The following is a 21,905-nucleotide window of genomic DNA, read 5'->3' as shown; positions in this document are numbered from 1 at the left end:
TCGGGTATATAGAGACAGGCTTTCATACCTGCACCCGAGTGATGCAGACTGCTTGAGAAGGCTGCGTTTCCGCAAAGAAGTTGTAACCGAGATTTGTGAGTTCGTAAAAGCAGACCTGCAACTTAGAAGCGTCAGGAGGACTGCTTTGTCAGTTGAAGTGAAGGTTACAGCTACACTTTCATTCTATGCATCTGGATCGTTCCAGGCCACAACTGGGGATGTGTGCGCCATTTTTCAACATGCAACACATATCTGCATTCGGCAGGTGACTGCTGCACTATATGCCCAGAGGAATGACTACATAAAGTTCCCCATGACCGCCCAGCAATGCGTGAAAGGGCTGTGGGCTTCTCCAGGATTGCTGGCTTCCCAAAGGTACAGAGCTGCATTGATTATATCCACAACGCCTTGCGAGTACCTTTGGAGGATTCCGAAATGAATAGGAACAGAAAAGGCTTCCACTCCGTTAATGTACAACTCGTGTGTGACAACGTGCATCGCATCATGTCAGTTGATGCAAGATACCCTGGGTGCACCCATGATGCGTTCATCCTACGCGAGAGCGCTATATCTGCCTTGTTTCAGCAGCAGCCAGAAGGGCAGAGCTGGCTGCTGGGAGATAAAGGATACGGCCTCGCCACCTGGCTCATGACGCCCCTACGCGTAACCCAGATGGAAGCTGACCGGGAATATAACATGTCACACAGTGCGACGCATAGCATAATAGAGGACCATTGGCATCTTGAAGCAGCGTTTCCGATGCCTGGACCATTCAGGAGGCTACTTGCAATACTCCCCTGAGATTGTCGGTCAGTTCACTGTTGTGTGCTGCATGCTGCATAACTTAGCCATCATGAGGCACAACACCTGATAGTAGAAGACCCAACCGAGGTGAAAGTGGCTGATGATAAGGAGGAAGATGTAGATGATGAGGAGGAGGAGGACGAGGAATCCATGCAACTACCTGAACCCGGAGCACGACGGCAGAGGAGGGCGGGCCGTCGTTCCCCTTTAACGATTGCTCGAGCCTTGCACTAGCAGTTCATCCATGAACGCTTTGCTGCCTGAAGGCTCAGCAGCAACTATTCCACATGGACCATGTTTACTGTTTGGACCTGTTCCGTAATGTTGTGTTGTGTTAATGTAACAAATAATGGATTCTTCTTTACTTCAAACAGTTGTGTTAATAATGTAACAAATAATGGAAATGATTCAGTTATAATTTAAAATATATTTTATTCAAAAATTTAACAAACATTTGTTTGTACTTAACTTAATTTCAATTAAGATCAGCTACAAACTTTAACATCACTTACAAACTTTTTAACTTGTAAATTTACATAACTTACAAAAAACTTTTAATTTGAGAACAGTTACAACAGTAACAACAATAGTAGTGACAACAGCAGCAAAGAAAGGCTGCACCCATTGCTCCTCCACCTTATTCTAAGACCACCCGCTGCGCTTGGTCTTGTTGACTCCACCCCTGCTCGCAGGCGGTGGCGCAGCATTTCTCGGGTTGGTACCAAGCTTATTCTTTCGAACAGCTCGGGTAATGCACACTTCTTGATGTGGGGGGGGTGGCGGGGGGGAGAGCCAGTAATGTGGAAGGCCCAGCGTGGGCCTCTTCAGAGGCTGATCTGGGGATTGGAGTGGGAGTGGCAGTTGATTCTGTCAATGGGCGCGGGGTCTAGGCGTGTTCCCTTATTGCAGCAGCTAACTCTGACATTCCCTCCCTCATGTGCCCTGACACTGTGTCAACTACCTCCAACATTCCCTCCCTCATGTTCGCCGACAATGTCTCAGCTACCTGTAACATGCCCTCCCTCAGGTTGAGCAACAGTATGTCAACTACAGGTTGAACCTCCCTTATCCGGCACTCTCGGTACCTGGCCTGTCCCGAACAAGGGATTTTGCCAGATGAGGGGTGGACTGCGCCTTAAGTGCTGTTGCTGGGTTAAGTATGGGTGTGTGCTGATTGGCTGGACAGACTGTCAGTCAGTCAGTCAGTCAGCCAGTGTGCAGGGGGCCTCAAAGAGCCAGTGAGCCTCCAAAAGTCGGTGGGCCCTGAAGAGTCACCCCAACCCCCGGAGGGAGCACTGTGGGGAGGAGCACCGACCCGAGGACTGTGGCTGCAGGAGTTCCAGCAGAGCAACGAGGAGGAGGCAGCCAATTGAGGAGAAAGATTATATTGGCGAGTAGGATTTTGACATTCGCGTTCGACGCATGCGCCACCCGGCAGCCGGAAATGGTCACGGATGAGGGGTGGTGCTGGATAAGGGAGTCCCGGATAAGAGGGGTTCAACCTGTATCTGCAACATTCCCTCCCTCACGTTCATCAACAGTGTGTCAACTACCTGCAACATTCCCTCCCTCATGTGCACCGACATTGTTTCAGCTGACTGAGACATTCCCTCCCTCCCGTTCCCGGACAGTGTTCCCATTTCTCGTGAGAGTGTTGTTACTTCTCCCGGCAGTCGCGATACCTCATCACCCACCCCACTGATGGTGTCCAGGAGTGATCGAGCAAGGTCAATGCTCTCTGCACCTATTGCCATCATCTGAACTACATCTGTTAGATCCTCAGGAGAGTGCTGTCGAGCTCTCCTTCCCCTCCTCACCCTGGATGTGGCTCGCTGCATCCCACTGGGACCCGCAGCCTGGGACGGTGGGGCCCTGGGTGTGGCTCGCTGCATCCCACTGGGACCTGCAGCCTCGGACTGTGAGAAACCATGGAATGTCCCAGCAACACTCGTACCACTCAGGAAAGGGGCTGGCATCTCAATAGGCGGCACCTGCACCTCCTCCAAAGTGAGTATAACAATGGGGGCTTCAGCCATCACCTCCCCCTCCCCCCCCATGCTCTTGGTCTGGAGGTTGGGATTGGAAGATGTTCTCCTCTTCAGGCTCGTCTATGTCTAAATCTTTTTCTGCATCGTCAGGGTTGGCCTCAAGTTCTGCAAAATATAACAGAACAGACAAATGGTTGGCAGCAGAGGAGGGAGCAGGGTGGGTGGCATGAGTAGGCTCGCACAGCACAGGCAGCAGGCTGATTTGAAGGACCACGATGAATGATAGCACATTGCATCAACCGAAGCGTAGCTGACGGAGACATCCCCATGAACCGAAGTATGGCTAGCCCGCACAGTACTTAACATTTAGCAAAGCCAGACTGTGGAATTTGCAGGACTTACCCTCTCCCATGAGTGTGGGCCCAGCTTGTGCAGTGGTGGTTGCTTTTCTCCAGGCAGGATCCATCAAAGCAACGATCCTCTCTTCCAAGGTGTCAGTGGGTGCAGATTTGCCGGGCCTCCTCCTGTTCGAGTTCTCTCTCTTTTGTTGTGTGCCACCTTCCTCTGCAAAGATGAAAATCTAACTTTTTAGGAAGGATGTCTTTCTGCTGGTGGGACATATACAGCTGGTCATATTTACAATTGCAATTCCATTGAATAAATGAAAATATTACTTACACTAACTACTTGACCAAGGTCCTGCCACTTTTTTTTGCACCAGCCGCCAGACCTCGGGGTGGTCACCATTGCACAGTAATCTTCTGCAAGTTGGTTCCAGCGTTTCTTCATTTCTTTTGGTGAAACTTTTATGTGACCTCTGCTGGTGTCCAGCTTGTGCATTCTGGCCTCAATTACAGTAACTAGTGCCTCCACTTCATCCTGTAAGAAATTCTTGGTCCTTGAGCCGCGTTGCATCTTGTATTGTAGCTCCGATTTTTCCAATGAGAATTAAAGTTCTCACATACAACTGGCTCTTTAAAAATAGCCGAATACAGATCAGGAGCTGCACTGGGCATGTGCGCCCATAGCAATCATGTCAAAAACGTCCTTTTTTTTGCACATGTGCAGAAGGGGGGGCATCATTTTTCGGCACAGACATTAGGCTCCACCCCCAAAGCTACAGGACAGACTGCACAGCGCCAATTTCAAAAAATAGAACGGGGAAACTTACTACTTATTTTTTTGCAATAGTTGGGGCCAGAAAACAGCATTGGGGGAAATTGAGCCCTATGATCAGAGAAGCCATGGGGCCTACAGAGGTAATGTAAGTGGTACATACAGTCACTAACCACATGAAGCCGGTGGGTTCAGGTTTCACTAAACATGGGTGAGGATCACTGAACCTTTGCATAACAAGAGGCTCAAGGAATCTGGCCAATGACATTGAACTAAATTCTTCCACCTATGCAATCTATAGGCTATCCTATTTGTGAGGCTACTTCCTGATGCGCTGGAGGTCACATCAGGTTCTCAATAGGTTTCATCAAATATTCACAGCGATCCGTGCTAGGCTTTCAGGACACAGGACAAGTCTTATTGATTCTCCACGGGATACATTTTTATGCCTCTTTTGACGAAGAATGCCTGCCGGAAGACTTAGACAGGTTAGTGGACTGGGCAGATATGTGGCAGATGCAATTGAATGCTGAAAAATGTGAAGTAGGGCACTTTAGGTGAAAATTTGAGTTTTCTTAGTTATTCTTTTTCACATTGGTAAGTTTGTGAAATAAATGCATTCGGTGTTTTCTGTCTCTGGAGTTTTCAAAGTAACATCAACATTTGATCTGTCTACGTTCTATTCATGAACTGTCTCAAAACTTTACTTCAGCAGACATACTTGCTTGTTGTGTTCCTCAAGCCAATCCAACCAAATCCCTTAATTAGATGTCAGCTGACAAAATCATCTAAACCCCTTGATTAAAAGTACAGTCTGAAACTCACTCCAGGGTATATTATTCTACATATAAACCTCTCAATTAACCTGTGTAACTCACTCCTAGTTACGGTTGCCAAGCCTCTAGGATTGTCCTGCCGTCTTCAGGAATTAAAAAGATTAAACTCCGGGACGCTGCTGCAAGCAACCTGGGAGAAAAATCATCGGGCCATTGAAACAAAATGTTGTTTTCTTTGAACACTCTCATTTATTAGTTATAAAAATATTAAAGATGGGGAAAAAAATGGCTGTTTGACTGGGTGAGGGAGTGGGAAGCAGGAGGTAATGTGATGAGTGATTCACCTCCTGACTCCCCAAAACCTTTCCACCATCTACAAGGCACAAGTCAGGAGTGTGATGGAATACTCTCCACTTGCCTGGATGAGTGCGGCTCCAATAACACTCAAGAAGCTCGACCCCATCCAGGACAAAGCAGCCCGCTTGATTGGCACCCCATCCACCATCTTAAACATTCACTCCCTCCATCACCGGCACACCGTGGCTGCAGTGTGTACCACATACTGCAGCAACTCGCCAAGGCTTCTTCGACAACACTTCCCAAACCCGAGACTTCTACCACCTAGAAGGACAAGGGCAGCGGGCACATGGGAACGCCACCACTTCCAAGTTCCCCTCCAAGGCACACACCATCCTGACTTGGAAATGTATCGCTGTTCCTTCATCATCGCATGGTCAAAATCCTGGAACTCCCTCCTGAACAGCACCTTGGGAGTACCTGCTCCACACAGACTGCAACGGTTCAAGAAAGCGGCTCACCCACCACCTTCTGCCAAGGGCAATTAGGGATGGGCAATAAGTGATGGCTTTGCCAGCGATGCCCACGTCCCATGAATGAATAAAATAAAGGAAATCTCCAGGAACACGTCCAACCATAGTTGACAGCCTACCCCCCATGTATTAGTTATTCGAGATATTAAAGTTCTAAACCCCTTGATTAGATTCTGATCTGCAACTCATTCCTCTGTAGCCCCTCCCTATCTCTGTAACCTCCTCTAGCCCTACAACCGTCCGAGATAGCTGTGCTCCTCAACTTCTGGCCTCTTGCATCTCCACGATTTAAATTATTCCATCATTGGCAGCTGTGCCTTCAGCTGGCGAGGCCCTAAGCATTTGAATTCCCTCCCTAAATCATTCCACCTCTCTTTCCTCCTTTAAAAGGCTCCTTAAAACTCTTTGACCCAGCTTTTGGTCATCTGCCCTAATATCCCCTTATGAGGCTCAGTGTCAATTTTTGTTTGATATTACTGTGGTGAAGCGCCTTGGGACATTTTACTACGTTAAAGGCACTATATAAATGCAAATTGTTGTAATAGTAGCAATTATTCTGACTTCCTGGGCCAATAGTGCATTTGTGTGCCAGTGTTAAGACATTCTGCTGCCAGTTAGGTGTACGGATCCTTCTGAGATACATTTTGAGAGTTGCGATAATGAACAGCGGTAAATTGTAAAATTAACTTTGTATTCATTGGATCGGTTACAATGTGAAAAAGCAGGCGTTAAAAGCATATGACTCACTGGCAATTATAAACAAAACTGGTTGGACTGGATTTGCATAAAAACAGGAAACTGATGTAATCCGGGACAATAGCTCTGTAATATTCTTGTAGTTGGTGTCACAGTTTATTTCGTAATCGATACTCCTGCTATTGTTCTACCCTGCACTCCCACATGGAAGACCTCCAGTCAGAAGACAGGGTCTGTGCACAACAGAGCTGGCCGTCGAAAATAAATAACTCTCCTGCTGTCTCCCACCATGCCCCTCGGCAGGCAGCCTGTTTGTAACCCACTTGCTAAGTAGTTGTGTTATAACCTCCGTTATTCATCGCTCAAGGACTGAAACTGTGATATCAGCACTGCACCTGCACTGTGATCGGGGCCCAGGAGAGGCGTAAGTTCGGGGCCCTGAAGAGGCGAGGGCCCAGGGGCAGAATGGGCCAGCCCACATTGCAATATGTGCGCGCACTAGGTCTGTGCAGCGGAGCAGGTCTCCAGTCGTCCCCAAGGCCTAACTCTGTCAAGCCCACACCCTCCCCTCACACCCCACACCCTCCCCTCACACCCCACACCCTCCCCTCACACCCCACACCCTCCCCTCACACCCCATACGTTAAAAAAAATCCACGCATAGGCATCTTCTACTCTTCAAGATGTAGTTCGGGACCTGGAATATCAGGTCCTTCATTGAAACACCTGTGAACTCATCCCTTTTTGGCGTGGAAGCAAGTCATCCTCGATACGAGGGACCGCCTATGGTGATGATGACCTGCACTGTGTTACCAGGAAATAACACTGCCTAAAGATTCGAGGGGAATTACTTTTATGTAAATTTAAGACTCTGCCATGATATAGCACCTTATTTGCTAGACAGCCCAAAGTTTAGCCCCCGAATTTTGTAGGCCTGGAGGTTCGGAAAGGGCTTTCTTGAGTGCTGTTGCCTCATTGGTGAGTAAATCCTAAATCAGAGAAGATCTGTTCATCATCAGACACTTGAGATACCTGCAAATTAACAGAAGATGAATTTAAACTTAATGTATGTGGCCCCCCATACTTCATGGAGCACACATATGGGACCCACAAAGACAAAACGCTTGGACATCTCTGACTTGACAGATACAACTGTCTCCAAGAGCTTCACACAAGTGCAGTCACTGATGTAAGTAAATGCAGCAGCTATTTTTCACACAGCAAGATCCCACAAACAGCAGCAAGGGAGCAAGGAATAGCTGAAGGAGGTCCTTCTGTGCCCATGAATTCATAGCCCAACACGAGCCAACGCCTTCAGTGTCAGCCGTGACTCAGTGGGTAGCACTCTCACCTCTGAGTCAGAAGATTGTGGGTTGTGCACTCAAAATACTTGCGCACAAGATCCAGGTTGACACGCAAGTGCAGTACTGAGGAAGCCATCTTTCGGGTGAGACATTAAACTGAGGACCCGTCCGACCTCTCAGGTAAGTGTAAAAGATCCCACAGCACTATTCGAAGAAGCGCAGGAGTATTCCCTGGTATCCTGGCCAATATTCATCCCTCAACAGACATCACTAAAAACAGATTATCTGGTCATTATCACATTGCTGTTTGTGGGAGCTTGCTGTGCGCAAATTAGCTGCCGCATTTCCTACACTTCAAAAAAGTACTTTATTGGCTGTAAAGTGCTTTGGGATGCCCTGAGGTCATGAAAGGCGCTACAGAAATGCAACTCTTTTTTTCAAGAGAGAAGAGAAGAACATTAAGGAAGCAATTAAATGGAAATAATCAGGTAAAGATGAGTCAGGAGTGCTGTGGGCCCTCCAATGTCCAACCCAGAGCGGGAGCAGAGTTCTTATCCGCATCTTTTTAAGTTATTTCAGTGCACCCTGTTGTTCCAAGTCACTCCTAATTCTGATTATAGGCAGGTCCGGTCACGACCAACCATTTCCTGCAACTCAACAGACAAGCTCAGGCACACGTACAGCGGTTCCCTCTGGCTTTAACAACACTTCTGGTCTAACAAGTACGAACAACATCCCACAGGTGCCAAATTCCTCACTTTTAATTTTCAGACTCATCCCATGCGCCCCTCCCCCCATCCCCCCATCCCCTCAGTCTTAACAGAGTCCGGGAAGTCTCTGTAAATATCATTCTAGCACACATTTAGCACACAACAGTTGTGCCAGAGGAGTCACACTTGAAAGTGTGGCCTCGGAGGCGACACACCTGAAAACGCTCCACCTCCGCAGCCCAAACATCAGTGATTGGCTGAAATAGGCACTTGTCCGCTAAGTTAGCAAAGAACCTGCTAATTAAATGTGAATGACTCACTTTGATTCCGTCAGTGACTACCAATCAGAAACAGGCACGATGCGAAAAAGAGAGCAATCAGGTGCCAATTGCAACCTGCTGCTAAAGAGAATGACTCTGCCTCGCTCTTCCTCCTTCTCCCTCTCACCCTCGTCGTCCCTCTCTTTCCCACCCCCTCCCTCTTTCTCCCACCCTCTCCCCTCTTCCCCATCCAGCAGTCTATGTGCAATGTCAGGTGGAACTTGCAGATGAAAACCACAAAACAAACACTCAATGCTGCAACTGTAAGGACCATACAGCACTGTCCCAGTTCCAGAGATTCTTCCCTCTTTGTTTTTATCCCCTCCTCTCCTATTGGTGAGGCTGTTCTTTGGTACAACTAAGTGGCTTGCTAGGCCATTTCAGAGGGCAGTTAAGAGTAACCACATTACTGTGGGTCGGGAGTTACATATAGAATCATAGAAATTTACAGCACGGAAGGAGGCCATTTCGGCCCACCGTGTCCACACCAGACGACAAAGAGCTATCCAGCCTGATCAAACTTTCCAGCTCTTGGTCCGTAGCCCTGTAGTTACGGCATTTCAAGTGCACATCCAAGCACTTTTGAAATGTGGTGAGGCTTTCTGCCTCTACCATTCTTTCAGGCAGTGAGTTCCAGAACCTTATCGCCCTCTGTGTGAAGGAAATTCCCTTCAAATCCCCTCTAAGCCTCCGACCAATTGCTTTAAATCTATGCCTCCTGGTTGTTGACCTCTCTGCTGAGGGAAATAGGTCCTTCCTGTCCACCCTATGTGAATTTTATACACCTCAATAAGGTCGCCCCTCAGAACATAAGAACATAATAAGAACATAAGAATTAGGAACAGGAGTAGGCCATCTAGCCCCTCGAGCCTGCTCCGCCATTCAACAAGATCTTGGCTGATCTGGCCGTGGACTCAGCTCCACTTACCCGCCATCTCCCCGTAACCCTTAATTCCCTTATTGATTAAAAATCAATCTATCTGTGACTTGAATACATTCAATGAGCTAGCCTCAACTGCTTCCTTGGGCAGAGAATTCCACAGATTCACAACCCTCTGGGAAAAGAAATTCCTTCTCAACTCAGTTTTAAATTGGCTCCCCCGTATTTTGAGGCTTTGCCCCCTAGTTCTAGTCTCCCCGACCAGTGGAAACAACCTCTTTGCCTCTATCTTGTCTATCCCTTTCATTATTTTAAATGTTTCTATAAGATCACCCCTCATCCTTCTGAACTCCAACGAGTAAAGACCCAGTCTACTCAATCTATCATCAGAAGGTAACCCCCTCATCTCCAGAATCAGCTGAGTGAATCATCTCTGTACTCCCTCCAAAGCTAGTATATCCTTCCTTAAGTAAGGTGACCAAAACTGCACGCAGTACTCCAGGTGCGGCCTCACCAATACCCTATACAGTTGCAGAAGGACCTCCCTGCTTTTGTACTCCATCCTTCTCGCAATGAAGGCCAACATTCCATTTGCCTTCCTGATTACCTGTTGCACCAGCAAACTAACTTTTTGGGATTCATGCACAAGGACCCCCAGGTCCCTCAGCACCGCAGCATGTTGTAATTTCTCCCCATTCAAATAATATTCCTTTTACTGTTTTTTTTCCCCCCAAGGTGGATGACCTCACACTTTCCGACATTGTATTCCATCTGCTAAACCTTAGCCCATTCGCTTAACCTATCTCAATCTCTTTGCAGCCTCTGTGTCCTCTACACAACCTGCTTTCCCACTAATCTTTGTGTCATCTGCAAATTTTGTTACACTACACTCTGTCCCCTCTTCCAGGTCATCTATGTATATTGTAAACAGTTGTGGTCCCAGCACCGATCCCTGTGGCACACCACTAACCACCGATTTCCAACCATAAAGGACCCATTTATCCCGACTCTCTGCTTTCTGTTAGCCAGCCAATTCTCTATCCATGCTAATACATTTCCACTGACTCCGCGTACCTTTACCGTTTGTGTGGCACCTTATCGAATGTCTTATGAAAATCTAAATACACCACATCCATCGGTACACCTCTATCCACCATGCTCGTTATATTCTCAAAGAATTCCAGTAAGTTAGTTAAACATGATTTGCTCTTCATGAATCCATGCTGCGTCTGCTTGATTGCACTATTCCTATCTAGATGTCCCACTATTTCTTCCTTAATGATAGTTTCAAGCATTTTCCCCACTACAGATGTTAAACTAACCGGCCTATAGTTACCTGTCTTTTGTCTGCCTCCTTTTTTAAACAGAGGCGTTACATTAGCTGCTTTCCAACCCGCTGGTATCTCCCCAGAGTCCAGAGAATTTTGGTAGATTATAACGAATGCATCTGCTATAACTTCCGCCATCTCTTTTAATACACTGGGATGCATTTCATCAGGACCAGGGGACTTGTCTACCTCAAGTCCCATTAGCCGATCCAGCACTACCCCCCTTGTGATAGTGATTGTCTCAAGGTCCTCCCTTCCCACATTCCTGTGACCAGCAATTTCTGGCATGGTTTTTGTGTCTTCCACTGTGAAGACCGAAGCAAAATAATTGTTTAAGGTCTCAGCCATTTCCACATTTCCCATTATTAAATCCCCCTTCTCATCTTCTAAGGGACCAACATTTACTTTAGTCACTCTTTTCCGTTTTATGTATCTGTAAAAGCTTTTACTATCCGTTTTTATGTTTTGCGCAAGTTTACCTTCGTAATCTATCTTTCCTTTCTTTATTGATTTCTTAGTCATTCTTTGCTGTCGTTTAAAATTTTCCCAATCTTCTAGTTTCCCACTAACCTTGGCCACCTTATACGCATTGGTTTTTAATTTGATACTCTCCTTTATTTCCTTGGTTATCCACGGCTGGTTATCCCTTCTCTTACCGCCCTTCTTTTTCACTGGAATATATTTTTGTTGAGCACTATGAAAGAGCTCCTTAAAAGTCCTCCACTGTTCCTCAATTGTGCCACCGTTTAGTCTGTGTTTCCAATCTACTTTAGCCAACTCTGCCCTCATCCCACTGTAGTCCCCTTTGTTTAAGCATAGTACGCTTGTTTGAGACACTACTTCCTCACCCTCAATCTGTATTACAAATTCAACCATACTGTGATCACTCATTCCGAGAGGATCTTTTACGAGGAGATCGTTTATTATTCCTGTCTCATTACACAGGACCAGATCTAAGATAGCTTGCTCCCTTGTAGGTTCTGTAACATACTGTTCTAAGAAACAATCCCGTATGCATTCTATGAATTCTTCCTCCAGGCTACCCCGTGCGATTTGATTTGACCAATCGATATGTAGGTTAAAATCCCCCATGATTACTGCCGTTCCTTTTTCACATGCCTCCATTATTCCCTTGATTATTGCCCGCCCCACCGTGAAGTTATTATTTGGGGGCCTATAAACTACGCCCACCAGTTACTTTTTCCCCTTACTATCTCTAATCTCCAGCCACAATGATTCAACATTTTGTTCATTAGAGCCAATGTCATCTCTCATAATTGCCCTGATATCATCCTTTATTAGCAGAGCTACCCACCTCCTTTCCCTTCTTGTCTGTCTTTCCGAATCGTCAAATACCCCTGTATGTTTAATTCCCAGTCTTGGCCACCCTGCAACCATGTTTCTGTAATGGCCACCAAATCATACCCATTTGTAATGATTTGTGCCGTCAACTCATTTACTTTATTTCGAATGCTGCGTGCGTTAAGGTAGAGTGTTTTAATACTAGTTTTTAAAACATGATTTTTAGTTTTGACCCCTGCTGCAGCCCCTTTACATTCAGTGACCCTTTTTGTTTTTTGCCTTGGGTTTCTCTGCCCTCCACTTTTACTCATCTCCTTTCTGTCTTTTGCTTCTGTCTCCTTTTTGTTTCCCTCTGTCTCCCTGCATTGGTTCCCATCCCCCTGCCATATTAGTTTAACTCCTCCCCAACAGCACTAGCAAACACTCCCCCTAGGACATTGGTTCCGGTCCTGCCTAGGTGCAGACCATCCGGTTTGTACTGGTCACACCTCCCCCAGAACCAGTTCCAATGCCCCAGGAATTTGAATCCCTCCCTGCTGCACCACTGCACAAGCCACGTATTCATCTGATCTATTCTCTATTCGAAAGAAAACAAACCCAGCCTATCCAATCTTTCCTCATTGCTAAAATTCTACAATCCAGGCAACATCCTCGCAAATCTCCTTTGTACCCTGTCTAATGGAATCAGATCTTTCCTGTAATGTGGTGACCAGAACTGCACGCAGTACTCTAGCTGTGCCTAACTAGTGTTTTATACAGTTCAACCATAACCTCCCATAGGTATTCTATGCCTCGGCTAATGAAGGCAAATATTCCATATGCCTTCTTAACCATCTTATCAACTGGCTTGCTACCTTCAGGGATCTGTGGACATGCATTCCAAGGTCCCTTTGTTACCCTACCATTTAATGTGTATTCCCTTGCCTTGTTAGCCCTTCCCAAATGCATTACCTCTCATTTTTCCGGATTGAATTCCATTTGCTATTGTTCTGCCCACCTGACCAGTCTGTTGATATCTTCCTGCAGTCTACAGCTTTCTTCTTCATTATCAACTACATGGCCGATGATTTTAGCATCATCTGCAAACTTCTTAATCATATCCCCTACATTCATGTCTAAATCATTGATATATATATATACCTCAAAAAGCAAGGGACCTAGTACTGATCCCTGCGGAACCTCACTTGAAACAGCCTTCCAACCACAAAAATACCCATCAAATTTTACCCTTTGCTTCCTGCCTCTGAGCCAATTTTGGATCCAACTTGCCACTTTGCATTGGGCTTTTAATTTCGTGACCAGTCTGTCATGTGGAACCTTATCAAAAGCTTTGCTAAAAATCCATATACACTACATCAAATGCATTACCCTCATCGACCCTCCTTGTTACTTCCTCAAAAAATTCAATCCAAGTTAGTCAGATATGACCTTCCCTTAACAAATCCATGCTGACTGTCCTGGATTAATCAGTGTCTTTCTAAATGAAAATTTATCCTGTCCCTCAGAATTTTTTCCAATATTTTTCCCACCACCGAGGTTAGGCTGATTGACCTGTAATTATGCGGTCTATCCCTTTCTCCCTTCTTAAACAAAGGTACAACATTAGCAGTCTTCCAGTCCTCCAGCATCACACCTGTAGCCAGAGAGGATTGGAAAATGATGGTCAGAGCCTCTGCTATTTCCTCTTTTACTTCTCTTAAAAGCCCAGGATACATTTCATCCGTGCCTGGGGATTTATCCACTTTCAAAGCTGCTAAGCCCCTTAATAATTCCTCTCTCGCTATGTTTATTTCATGTAATATTTCACACTCCTCCTCCCTGATTGCAATGTCTGCATCGCTCCTTTCTTTTGTGAAAACAGACGCAAAGTATTCATTTAGAACCATACCCATGTCTTCCGCAGTCACACACAGGTTGAGGTAACTTTGGGTTTTCCTTGTCAAAGATTTTTCATGCTCTCTCTTTGCTTTCCTAATTTCCATTTTAATTGCACCCTAGAGTTTCTGCAGTATTACATCCTCGGTATCTGTCATAAGCCTCCCTTTTTCTTTATCTTACCCTGTATATGGGCCAGACCAGGTAAGATTTCCTTCCCTAAAGGACATTAGTGAACCAGGTGAGTTTTCATAGTCATCATTGCTGATACTAGTATTTTTTTTTTTCCCAGGTTTATTTAATTGAATTTACATTCCCCAGCTGCCATGGTGGTATTTGAACTCATGTCTCCAGATTAGTTCAGGCCTCTGGATCACTAGTCCAGTACCATAACCACTATGCTATCGTCCCCTTGGACAGAAGGAGGGAGATTGAGGGTTCTCAATTCCTGGCAAGTTCTCCCAAGAACTTCACTCATGACTCAAGACGCTTTAATTTGCTTGGATAGTCTGACGGTTAATAGTAAACCACACCACAGAACGCAAGAGAACTTTACACAAGTGTACTGGCCAAAGAAGAAATAAAATCTCAATGACTTCAAAGCTGTTCCTCAGGAGCAATCCATCAAACAGCACAGGATGCACCCCTCAAATTTAGCAGATTTAAAAGCATATATATATTTTTTTTAAGTGGTAGATTAGAGATAACAGGATTGCGATGGATGGAGTGTATATAGATCGTCAGAAGGCGTTTGATAAGGTGTCTCACAAGAGGCTACCATGGGAAGTGATTGAGGCAAATAGCTTAGATGTTTTCAGAAGAAAACTAGGCGAGTGCACGAGAGAAAGGGGAATAGAAAGGTATGCTAAAAGGCTAAGATGAGGATGATGGAATGGGAGGAGACTGGTGTGGAGTATAAACACCAGCATAGACTAGTTGGGCTGAATGGCCTGTTACTGTTTTGTATATTCCATATAAAATAAAGTGTATAAAGCAGCATGGTTTTCAGCAGTTATTTGGAGGGTATGAAAGATAGAGAAACCGAAAGCCGCCTCTCTGTATACAAGGCCGATCACCTGTACGAAGAATGGCCACTTCGACTTTACTCCAGCATGAGACAATCAAACAGGGAATTACACTGTTCCAGGATGGCCAGCCATTTTGTTTTATTTTTGTCAGTTCGCCGAAAATTTCACCGAAGTGTGAGCCCAAATTGGCAAAATGTGAGCATTTTCTTTGAGGTTATAAAATGGAGAGTGTTTGTACTTCCTCACCTGAATGTTCGATCGCTTTATATCGTTTGTCCTGACGGCAGACCGAGATATCCTCATAATCCGGATCTTTGTCCTCGATTTTTCTTTTCATGCCCGACATCTTCACAAAAAGCTTTGTTCTGTAATGAAAAGTTCCGTCTTTCAGATCATTTACTTAAGGTGCATTATCAAACGTGCAAGGGCTGGAAAGGCACTGACTACAGGGGCAAGGATGTCGGCATCACCTAAATCAACGGCAGCCGGGTTGCCGGCAGGTTCTCTGGTGGCAACAGAGCCTCAGTGTTCCGCCACAACGTGCCACTGAGCGGGAGGGCACCAGTAAATCCTCCGATGGCGGGTAAAGGTTGAACCTCCCTTGTCCAGTACGCTCAGGCCCTGGGCTGTGCCGAATAAGGGATTTTGCCGGATGAGGGGAGGTCAGCAGCCCGGGGGCGGCCCGGGGGGGTGGAAGGTCGGCGGCCCGAGCAGGCATGGCCGAAGCACATGGCCCGCTGGTCTGACCCCCAGGAGGGAGCACTGAGCGGAGGAGCAGCCAGCCCGAGGACTGTGGCTGCAGGAGTTCCAGCAGGGTGACGAGGAGGAGGCAGCCGAGGAGAAGGATTATATTGATGAGTACCCTGTACGAAAAATTTTTTAATGCATGTTCTGAGACCGGTCGCGGGAGTGCAGCGGTGTTTCGGGGCTGGCTGGGGGCTGGAAGTGTGGCAGCGAGGAAGGCCGCGGGGGGGACGGGGGGGATCTGCAACAGGAACATAGATCTGCAACAAAATGATAAACAGAAAAACAGATAATCATAATCGCAGGAGTCGGCAGGGAAGGAAGGATTTTGACCGGCCGCGTTCTGCACATGCGCTACCCGGCAGCCGGGAATGGTGCCGGACAAGGGAGTCCCAGATAAGGGAGACCTGGATAAGAGAGGTTCAACCTGTACCTAATCGCAGCCGGCCAACAAATATATAAAAGGAAGAACTTGCTCTTACATAATGTTTTTCGTGACTTTAGGATATCCCAAAGTGCAACCAGTGAAGTACTTTTTTTTTAAATGCAGTCACTGTTGTAATATGGGATATGCGGCAGCCAATTTCCACACAACAAGCTCCCACAAACAGCAATGAGATAAATGACCAGATAATCTATTTTAGTGATGTTGGTTGAGGGATAAATATTGGCCCAGGATACCGGGGAGAGCTCCGCTGCTCTTCTTCGAATAGTGCCATGGGACCTTTTAGGGCCACCTTGGTTTAACGTCTCATCCGACAATGCACTAGAGTGTCAGCCTAGATTAAGTGCTCAAGTCTCTCGAATGGGGCTTAAAACCTACAACCTTCTGACTTACACTACGACTGACACTAAATTTTAGTGTACAATATATTATACACACACGCATATTCACAGATCCTCTCTGCTGGTAAACAGGCAACACAAATAATGTGTCATACGTGCTGGCAAAGACGGCGTAAGAGTCAGGCCTGTGGCAGCAGCACCTGTACAAGGTGTAACTCCACTACTAACAGCCTGGTTGAATTAAGGTAACTTGGCTCAGATTCGGCGGCGAACCTGGGACTGTTTGGTCTGTATAGTTTAGTTATATGCTTGCTTTACCAACAAAGCTATTGTGGGTATCATATTAACAACAATCTGTTTCTAAAGCTGGTGTTTGCAATGTAAATGCAATATCAGAAAAGCAAGATGCTTCGATTGCATTTGCAGATTACAAAAGAGTTTTGTTTGTGTTATTATCTTAATATCCTGAGGGCATTATGACACATATTCTGAACACACCACATTGGATAATTGAAATCCTCATATGCATACAATGTCAGGCGGTCAGGCACCAAGTTGCACACAGTTGTCTAATAATAGGTGGCCATGTGTCGATTTACCTGCCTGCTCACAGTACCACAGTAGCTGGACTCCCTTTCACTTTGTAAACAGTCTGATAAGAATCTGAGAAGCTATGGTCTGAGTCACTATTTTAGAGAGCTGAAAAACGACTACATCACCTGGAGGGTGTTGCACGGAGGAGTCCCGTGCAATAGGTTTTTAAAACGGTTCAGGAACTCCCAGGCCGCCTGCAATTTCTGCGGTCTGGAGGAGTCCGTGTTCCACGTAAATGTTGAATGTGTGAGGTCGCAGCCCCTTTTCCAATATTTGAAGGGGCTGCTCCTCAAATTCTGGTTGCACTTCAGTCCCACACTCCTGATCTTTGGGCACCCTGTGCAGAGGTGGGCAAGCTGACCGGAAGGCCTCGTCGTAGGACTGCTCCTGAGCACGGCCAAGGGGGCCATCAGCCGGTCCAGGCAGCGGGCGGTCGAAAGGGTCGTTCAGCCCGACTGCCTGCCGCTCTTCCGCGATTACATCCGAGCCAGGGTGTCCCTGGAGATGGAGCACGCAGTGTCCACCGGAACGCTCACGGCCGTCCGCGAGAGGTGGGCGCCGGAGGGACTGGAGTGCATCATCACCCCCGGCAACCAAATTTTAATTTGATCCTTTAATGCTAAAAGTTTAATTTGTCGGTTTTAGTGCCACTTTAGTGACTGTATATTGGATGGGTATACTCACAATATTAGAGCCAGTATACAGGCCAATTGTAGGCAAGGTATGTACTAGATTCCAGGACATATATAGTCACAGTATTAGGGTCTGTTTATTGGAGAGGTGTAACTTACCTAGCCACTAGCTCCATCCCTCTCGCCTCCTCCCACTCACCGAACCCTTACTCAATCCTTCCCATCCCACTAATGGTTACCCCTCACTCACTCACTCCCTCCATCACTGTCATGTATTCAATTATCATTGTAACCCATGCATAAGCTGATCCAAGTTGTACACCTTGAGAACACTGACCACAAGGGGGCGAACATGTGGGAGACACTCCTAACCTGGACTTTCAGGTATAAAAGGGGAAGCTCCACTCATCTTCATCACTTGGGATCTTGGTAATAAAGGTAACTGGTCACAGAGAGACCTTCTCTCAAGTATGGGCCTCGTGTGCATTTATACTGTATAGTAAGGACATATCATTGGCGACGAGAAACTGGGATTTAAACCACGCGAGCATGGCCACTAGCAGCACAGAAGAGAGGTACTGTGTTGGTGATGATTGGGACAACTTTACTGAGAGACTGCAGCAAAGTTTTGTCACTAAAGAATGGTTGGGACAGGAGTCGACCGACAAACACAGGGCTCATCTCTTGACAGTTTGTGGATCCAGAACGGAGTCCCTGATGAAGGACCTTCTAGCGCCAGAGAAGCAGGCGGACACGTTCGAAGAGCTCAGTAAGTTGATCGGGGAACACCTTAAACCGGTGAGCAGCATGCACATGGCGAGACACCGGTTTTACACACACTGGCGGCGAGAAGGGAAAAGCATTCCAGACTTTGTGGAAGATCTCCAGCGACTGGCGAGACTATGTAAGTTCCCAGATGCGTGCAGAGCGGAGATGCTGCGAGACTTTTTTATTGAGGGCATCGAGCACGCTGGGATTTTCAGGAAACTGATTGAGACAAAAGACTTGACCTTGGAAGCGGCGGCTCTGATAGCCCAGATATTTATCTTAGGGGAGGAAGAGACCAGAATGATGTATGACAAAAATCTTGGCTCAAATGCGGTAAACGACCAGGGAGTCAACATTGTTAACGTGGCACACAGTTCTCTAGGCAGACAAGGGCAATCGGACATGTCCCAGCATGTAGTCGAACCCAAAGGGGGAATTCAACAGAGACAATGGCTAGCTGAACGGCGATTCATGCCATCGCAATGGACAATGCGGCCAGTAATGGGGCTATCAACACCTGTTAATGGGGCGCTTAAGGACAGTTACAGGGACAGTCAAGAGACGTTCGACTGGTAATGGACCTTTTGTTTCCAATAACGGGGCCTCCAGCTCATGCTGGAGGTGTGGAGGCAAACACCCAGCCAGAGCTTGCAGGTATCAGCAATATACCTGCAGAAACTGCAATGTCAGCGGTCACTTGGCGCGTATGTGCAGGAAGCCTGCAGCCAGGTTGATGTACGAGGAGGACGGGCCCGATGTAAGCCCTACGAGGCCAAATGAATACTGGGGGAAATCGCTGGAAGCTGAAGTTCAGCGAGTTCATGTGGAGTACATATAGAATTCATACACCAGGACGCCACTGATAATGATGAAAGTGCTCCTCAATTGCATCCCAGGAGCTAGACATGGGTGCCAGCCAGTCCCTGATGAGTATCGAACAGTTTGAAAGGTTGTGGATGTCCAAGGCCAGGAGGACAAAATTATTGTCGATTGATGCACAGCTACGGACATATACAAAGGAGATCATTCCGGTGCTAGGCAGCGCCACGGTAGTCGTGACCCACAAAGATTCGGAGAACAGGTTGCCACTCTGTATTGTCCCGGGGGACGGTTCCGCACTACTGGGGAGGAGTTGGCTTGCTGTCAGGAACTGGAAATGGGGGGATGTCAATGCAATTTCTTCTGTGGCACGAGTATCATGCTCACAGGTCCTGGACAAATTTGACTCATTATTTCAACTCGGCATCTTCATGGGGGCCAAGGTAGTGAGTCACATAAACCCGGACGCCAGGCCAGTACACCACAAGGCCAGAGCAGTGCCGTACGTGATGCGGGAAAAGATAGAATGCAAATTGGACCGCCTGCTGAGGGAAGGCAGCATCTCGCCAGTCGAATTCAGTGACTGGGCGAGCCCGATCGTGCCAGTGCTCAAGGCGGATGGGTTGGTCAGGATACGTGGCGATTACAAGGCCACCATCAATCAGGTGTCACTCCAAGACCAGTACCCGCTACCGAGAGCAGAGGACCTCTTTGCAACGCTATCCTGTGGCAAAATTGGACCTGACCTCAGCTTACATGACCCAGGAGCTGGCGAGTGAGTCGAAGAAGCTGACCACCATCACGACACACAAGGGGTTGTTTGAGTATAACAGATGTCCGTTCGGGATTCGTTTGGCCGCCGCGATCTTTCAGCGAAACAATGAAAGCCTCCCCTCAAGTCGATTCCAAGGACGGTGGTTTTTCAAGACGACATCCTCATCACGGGTCGCGATACTGAAGAACACCTCCACAACCTGGAGGAGGTGCTACGCAGACTGGACCGGGTAGGGCTGCGACTGAAAAAGGCGAAGTGCGTCTTCTTAGCTCCAGAGGTAGAATTCCTGGGGAGGAGGGTAGCAGCAGACGGGATCAGACCTACTGCGTCCAAAACGGAAGCGATCCAGAGAGCACCCAGACTCCGTAACACGACGGAGCTGCGTTCGTTCCTGGGACACCTGAACTATTTTGGTAACTTTCATCCCAAATTGAGCACGCTGTTAGAGCCGCTATACGTGCTCCTACGCAAAGGTCGCGATTGGGTGTGGGGGGACAGCCAGAAAAGGGCTTTTGATAGAGCACGCAATTTGTTATGCTCCAACAAACTGTTAACGTTATATGACCCGTGTAAGAAACTTGTTTTAACGTGTGATGCGTCGACCTATGGGGTCGGATGTGCGTTGCAGCAAGTGAATGCCAATGGTCAGTTACAGCCGGTAGTTATGCCAATGGTCAGTTATGCCTCCAGAAGTCTGTCCCAGGCAGAAAGGGGCTACGGGATGGTAGAAAAGGAAGCACTAGCATGTGTGTATGCAATAAAAAAAAAAATGCACCAGTACCTGTTTGGCAGGAAATTTGAGCTGGAGACAGATCACAAACCCCTAACGTCCCTTTTGGCAGACAACAAGGCCATAAATGCGAATGCATCGGCCGCATACAGAGGTGGGCACTCATGTTAGCCGCCTACGCCTATGACTACACAATTCGGCACAGACCGGGCACTGAAAACTGCGCCGATGCACTCAGCAGGCTCCCACTAGCCACCACTGAGGGGGCAACTGAGCATGATGCTGAGATGGCCATGGCTGTTGAAGCTTTCGAAAGCGAAGGCTCACCTGTGACAGCCCATCAGATTAAAGTCTGGACAAATAAAGACCCGCTACTGTCTTTAGTCAAGAACTGTGTCCTGAATGGGGACTGGGCAGCCACGGAAGGGGCATGCCCTGAGGAATTTAAACCGTTTCATAGGCGCAAGGATGAACTCTCGATTCAGGCCGATTGCTACTATGGGGAAACCGAGTAGTCATGCCCCAGATGGGGAGAGAGGTGTTTATCAGAGAACTTCACAATGAGCATCCGGGCATTGTCATGATGAAGGCAATTGCCAGGTCACACGTTTGGTGGCCAGGGATAGATGCAGACCTGGAACTTTGTGTTCGCAGGTGCAACACGTGTGCTCAGCTGGGCAACGCACCCAGGGAAGCCCCCCTTCGCCCCTGATCCTGGCCTGCCAAGCCATGGTCACGCATCCATGTGGACTACGCAGGTCCTTTCATGGGAAAAATGTTTTTGGTTGTAGTAGACGCCTACTCCAAATGGATTGACTGTGCCATTTTAAATTCAAGCACATCCTCTGCCACGGTAGAAAGTTTACAGGCAATGTTCGCCGCCCATGGTCTACCAGATGTCTTGGTTAGCGACAATGGCCCGTGCTTCACGAGCACTGAATTCCAGGACTTCATGGCAGGCAATGGAATCAACCATGTCAGAATGGCACCATCCAAGCCGACCTCAAACGGCCTGGCGGAACAAGCAGTGCAGATAATCAAACAGGGGATGCTCAGAATCCAAGGGGGTTCCCTACAAAGCCGCTATCACACCTCTTATT

The 21,905-nt window shown here is 47.3% G+C and overlaps 1 protein-coding gene across 9 annotated transcripts in view; it reads right to left on the bottom strand.

Annotated features, from left to right (window-relative positions):
* The window catches only part of yeats2 (YEATS domain containing 2), a 317,137-nt gene that overhangs the window by 290,035 nt on the left and 5,197 nt on the right, over positions 1 to 21,905 (bottom strand). For 7 of the 9 annotated variants that reach the window (XM_070883319.1, XM_070883313.1, XM_070883315.1 and 4 more), the window contains exon 2: positions 15,204 to 15,322. In XM_070883319.1, coding sequence (XP_070739420.1) covers positions 15,204 to 15,303 — 100 coding nt within the window. In that variant the 5' untranslated portion in view covers positions 15,304 to 15,322. Of the gene's footprint in view, positions 1 to 3,194; positions 3,357 to 3,470; positions 3,555 to 7,098; positions 7,243 to 15,203; positions 15,323 to 21,905 lie in introns of those variants that run through there. The other 2 variants (XM_070883317.1, XM_070883314.1) reach the window with 2 other exon arrangements.

Source organism: Pristiophorus japonicus, chromosome 6 (genome assembly GCF_044704955.1).
Source record: "Pristiophorus japonicus isolate sPriJap1 chromosome 6, sPriJap1.hap1, whole genome shotgun sequence".
Classification (NCBI taxonomy): domain Eukaryota; kingdom Metazoa; phylum Chordata; class Chondrichthyes; family Pristiophoridae; genus Pristiophorus; species Pristiophorus japonicus.
This window is presented reverse-complemented; position numbering and strand designations above follow the sequence as displayed.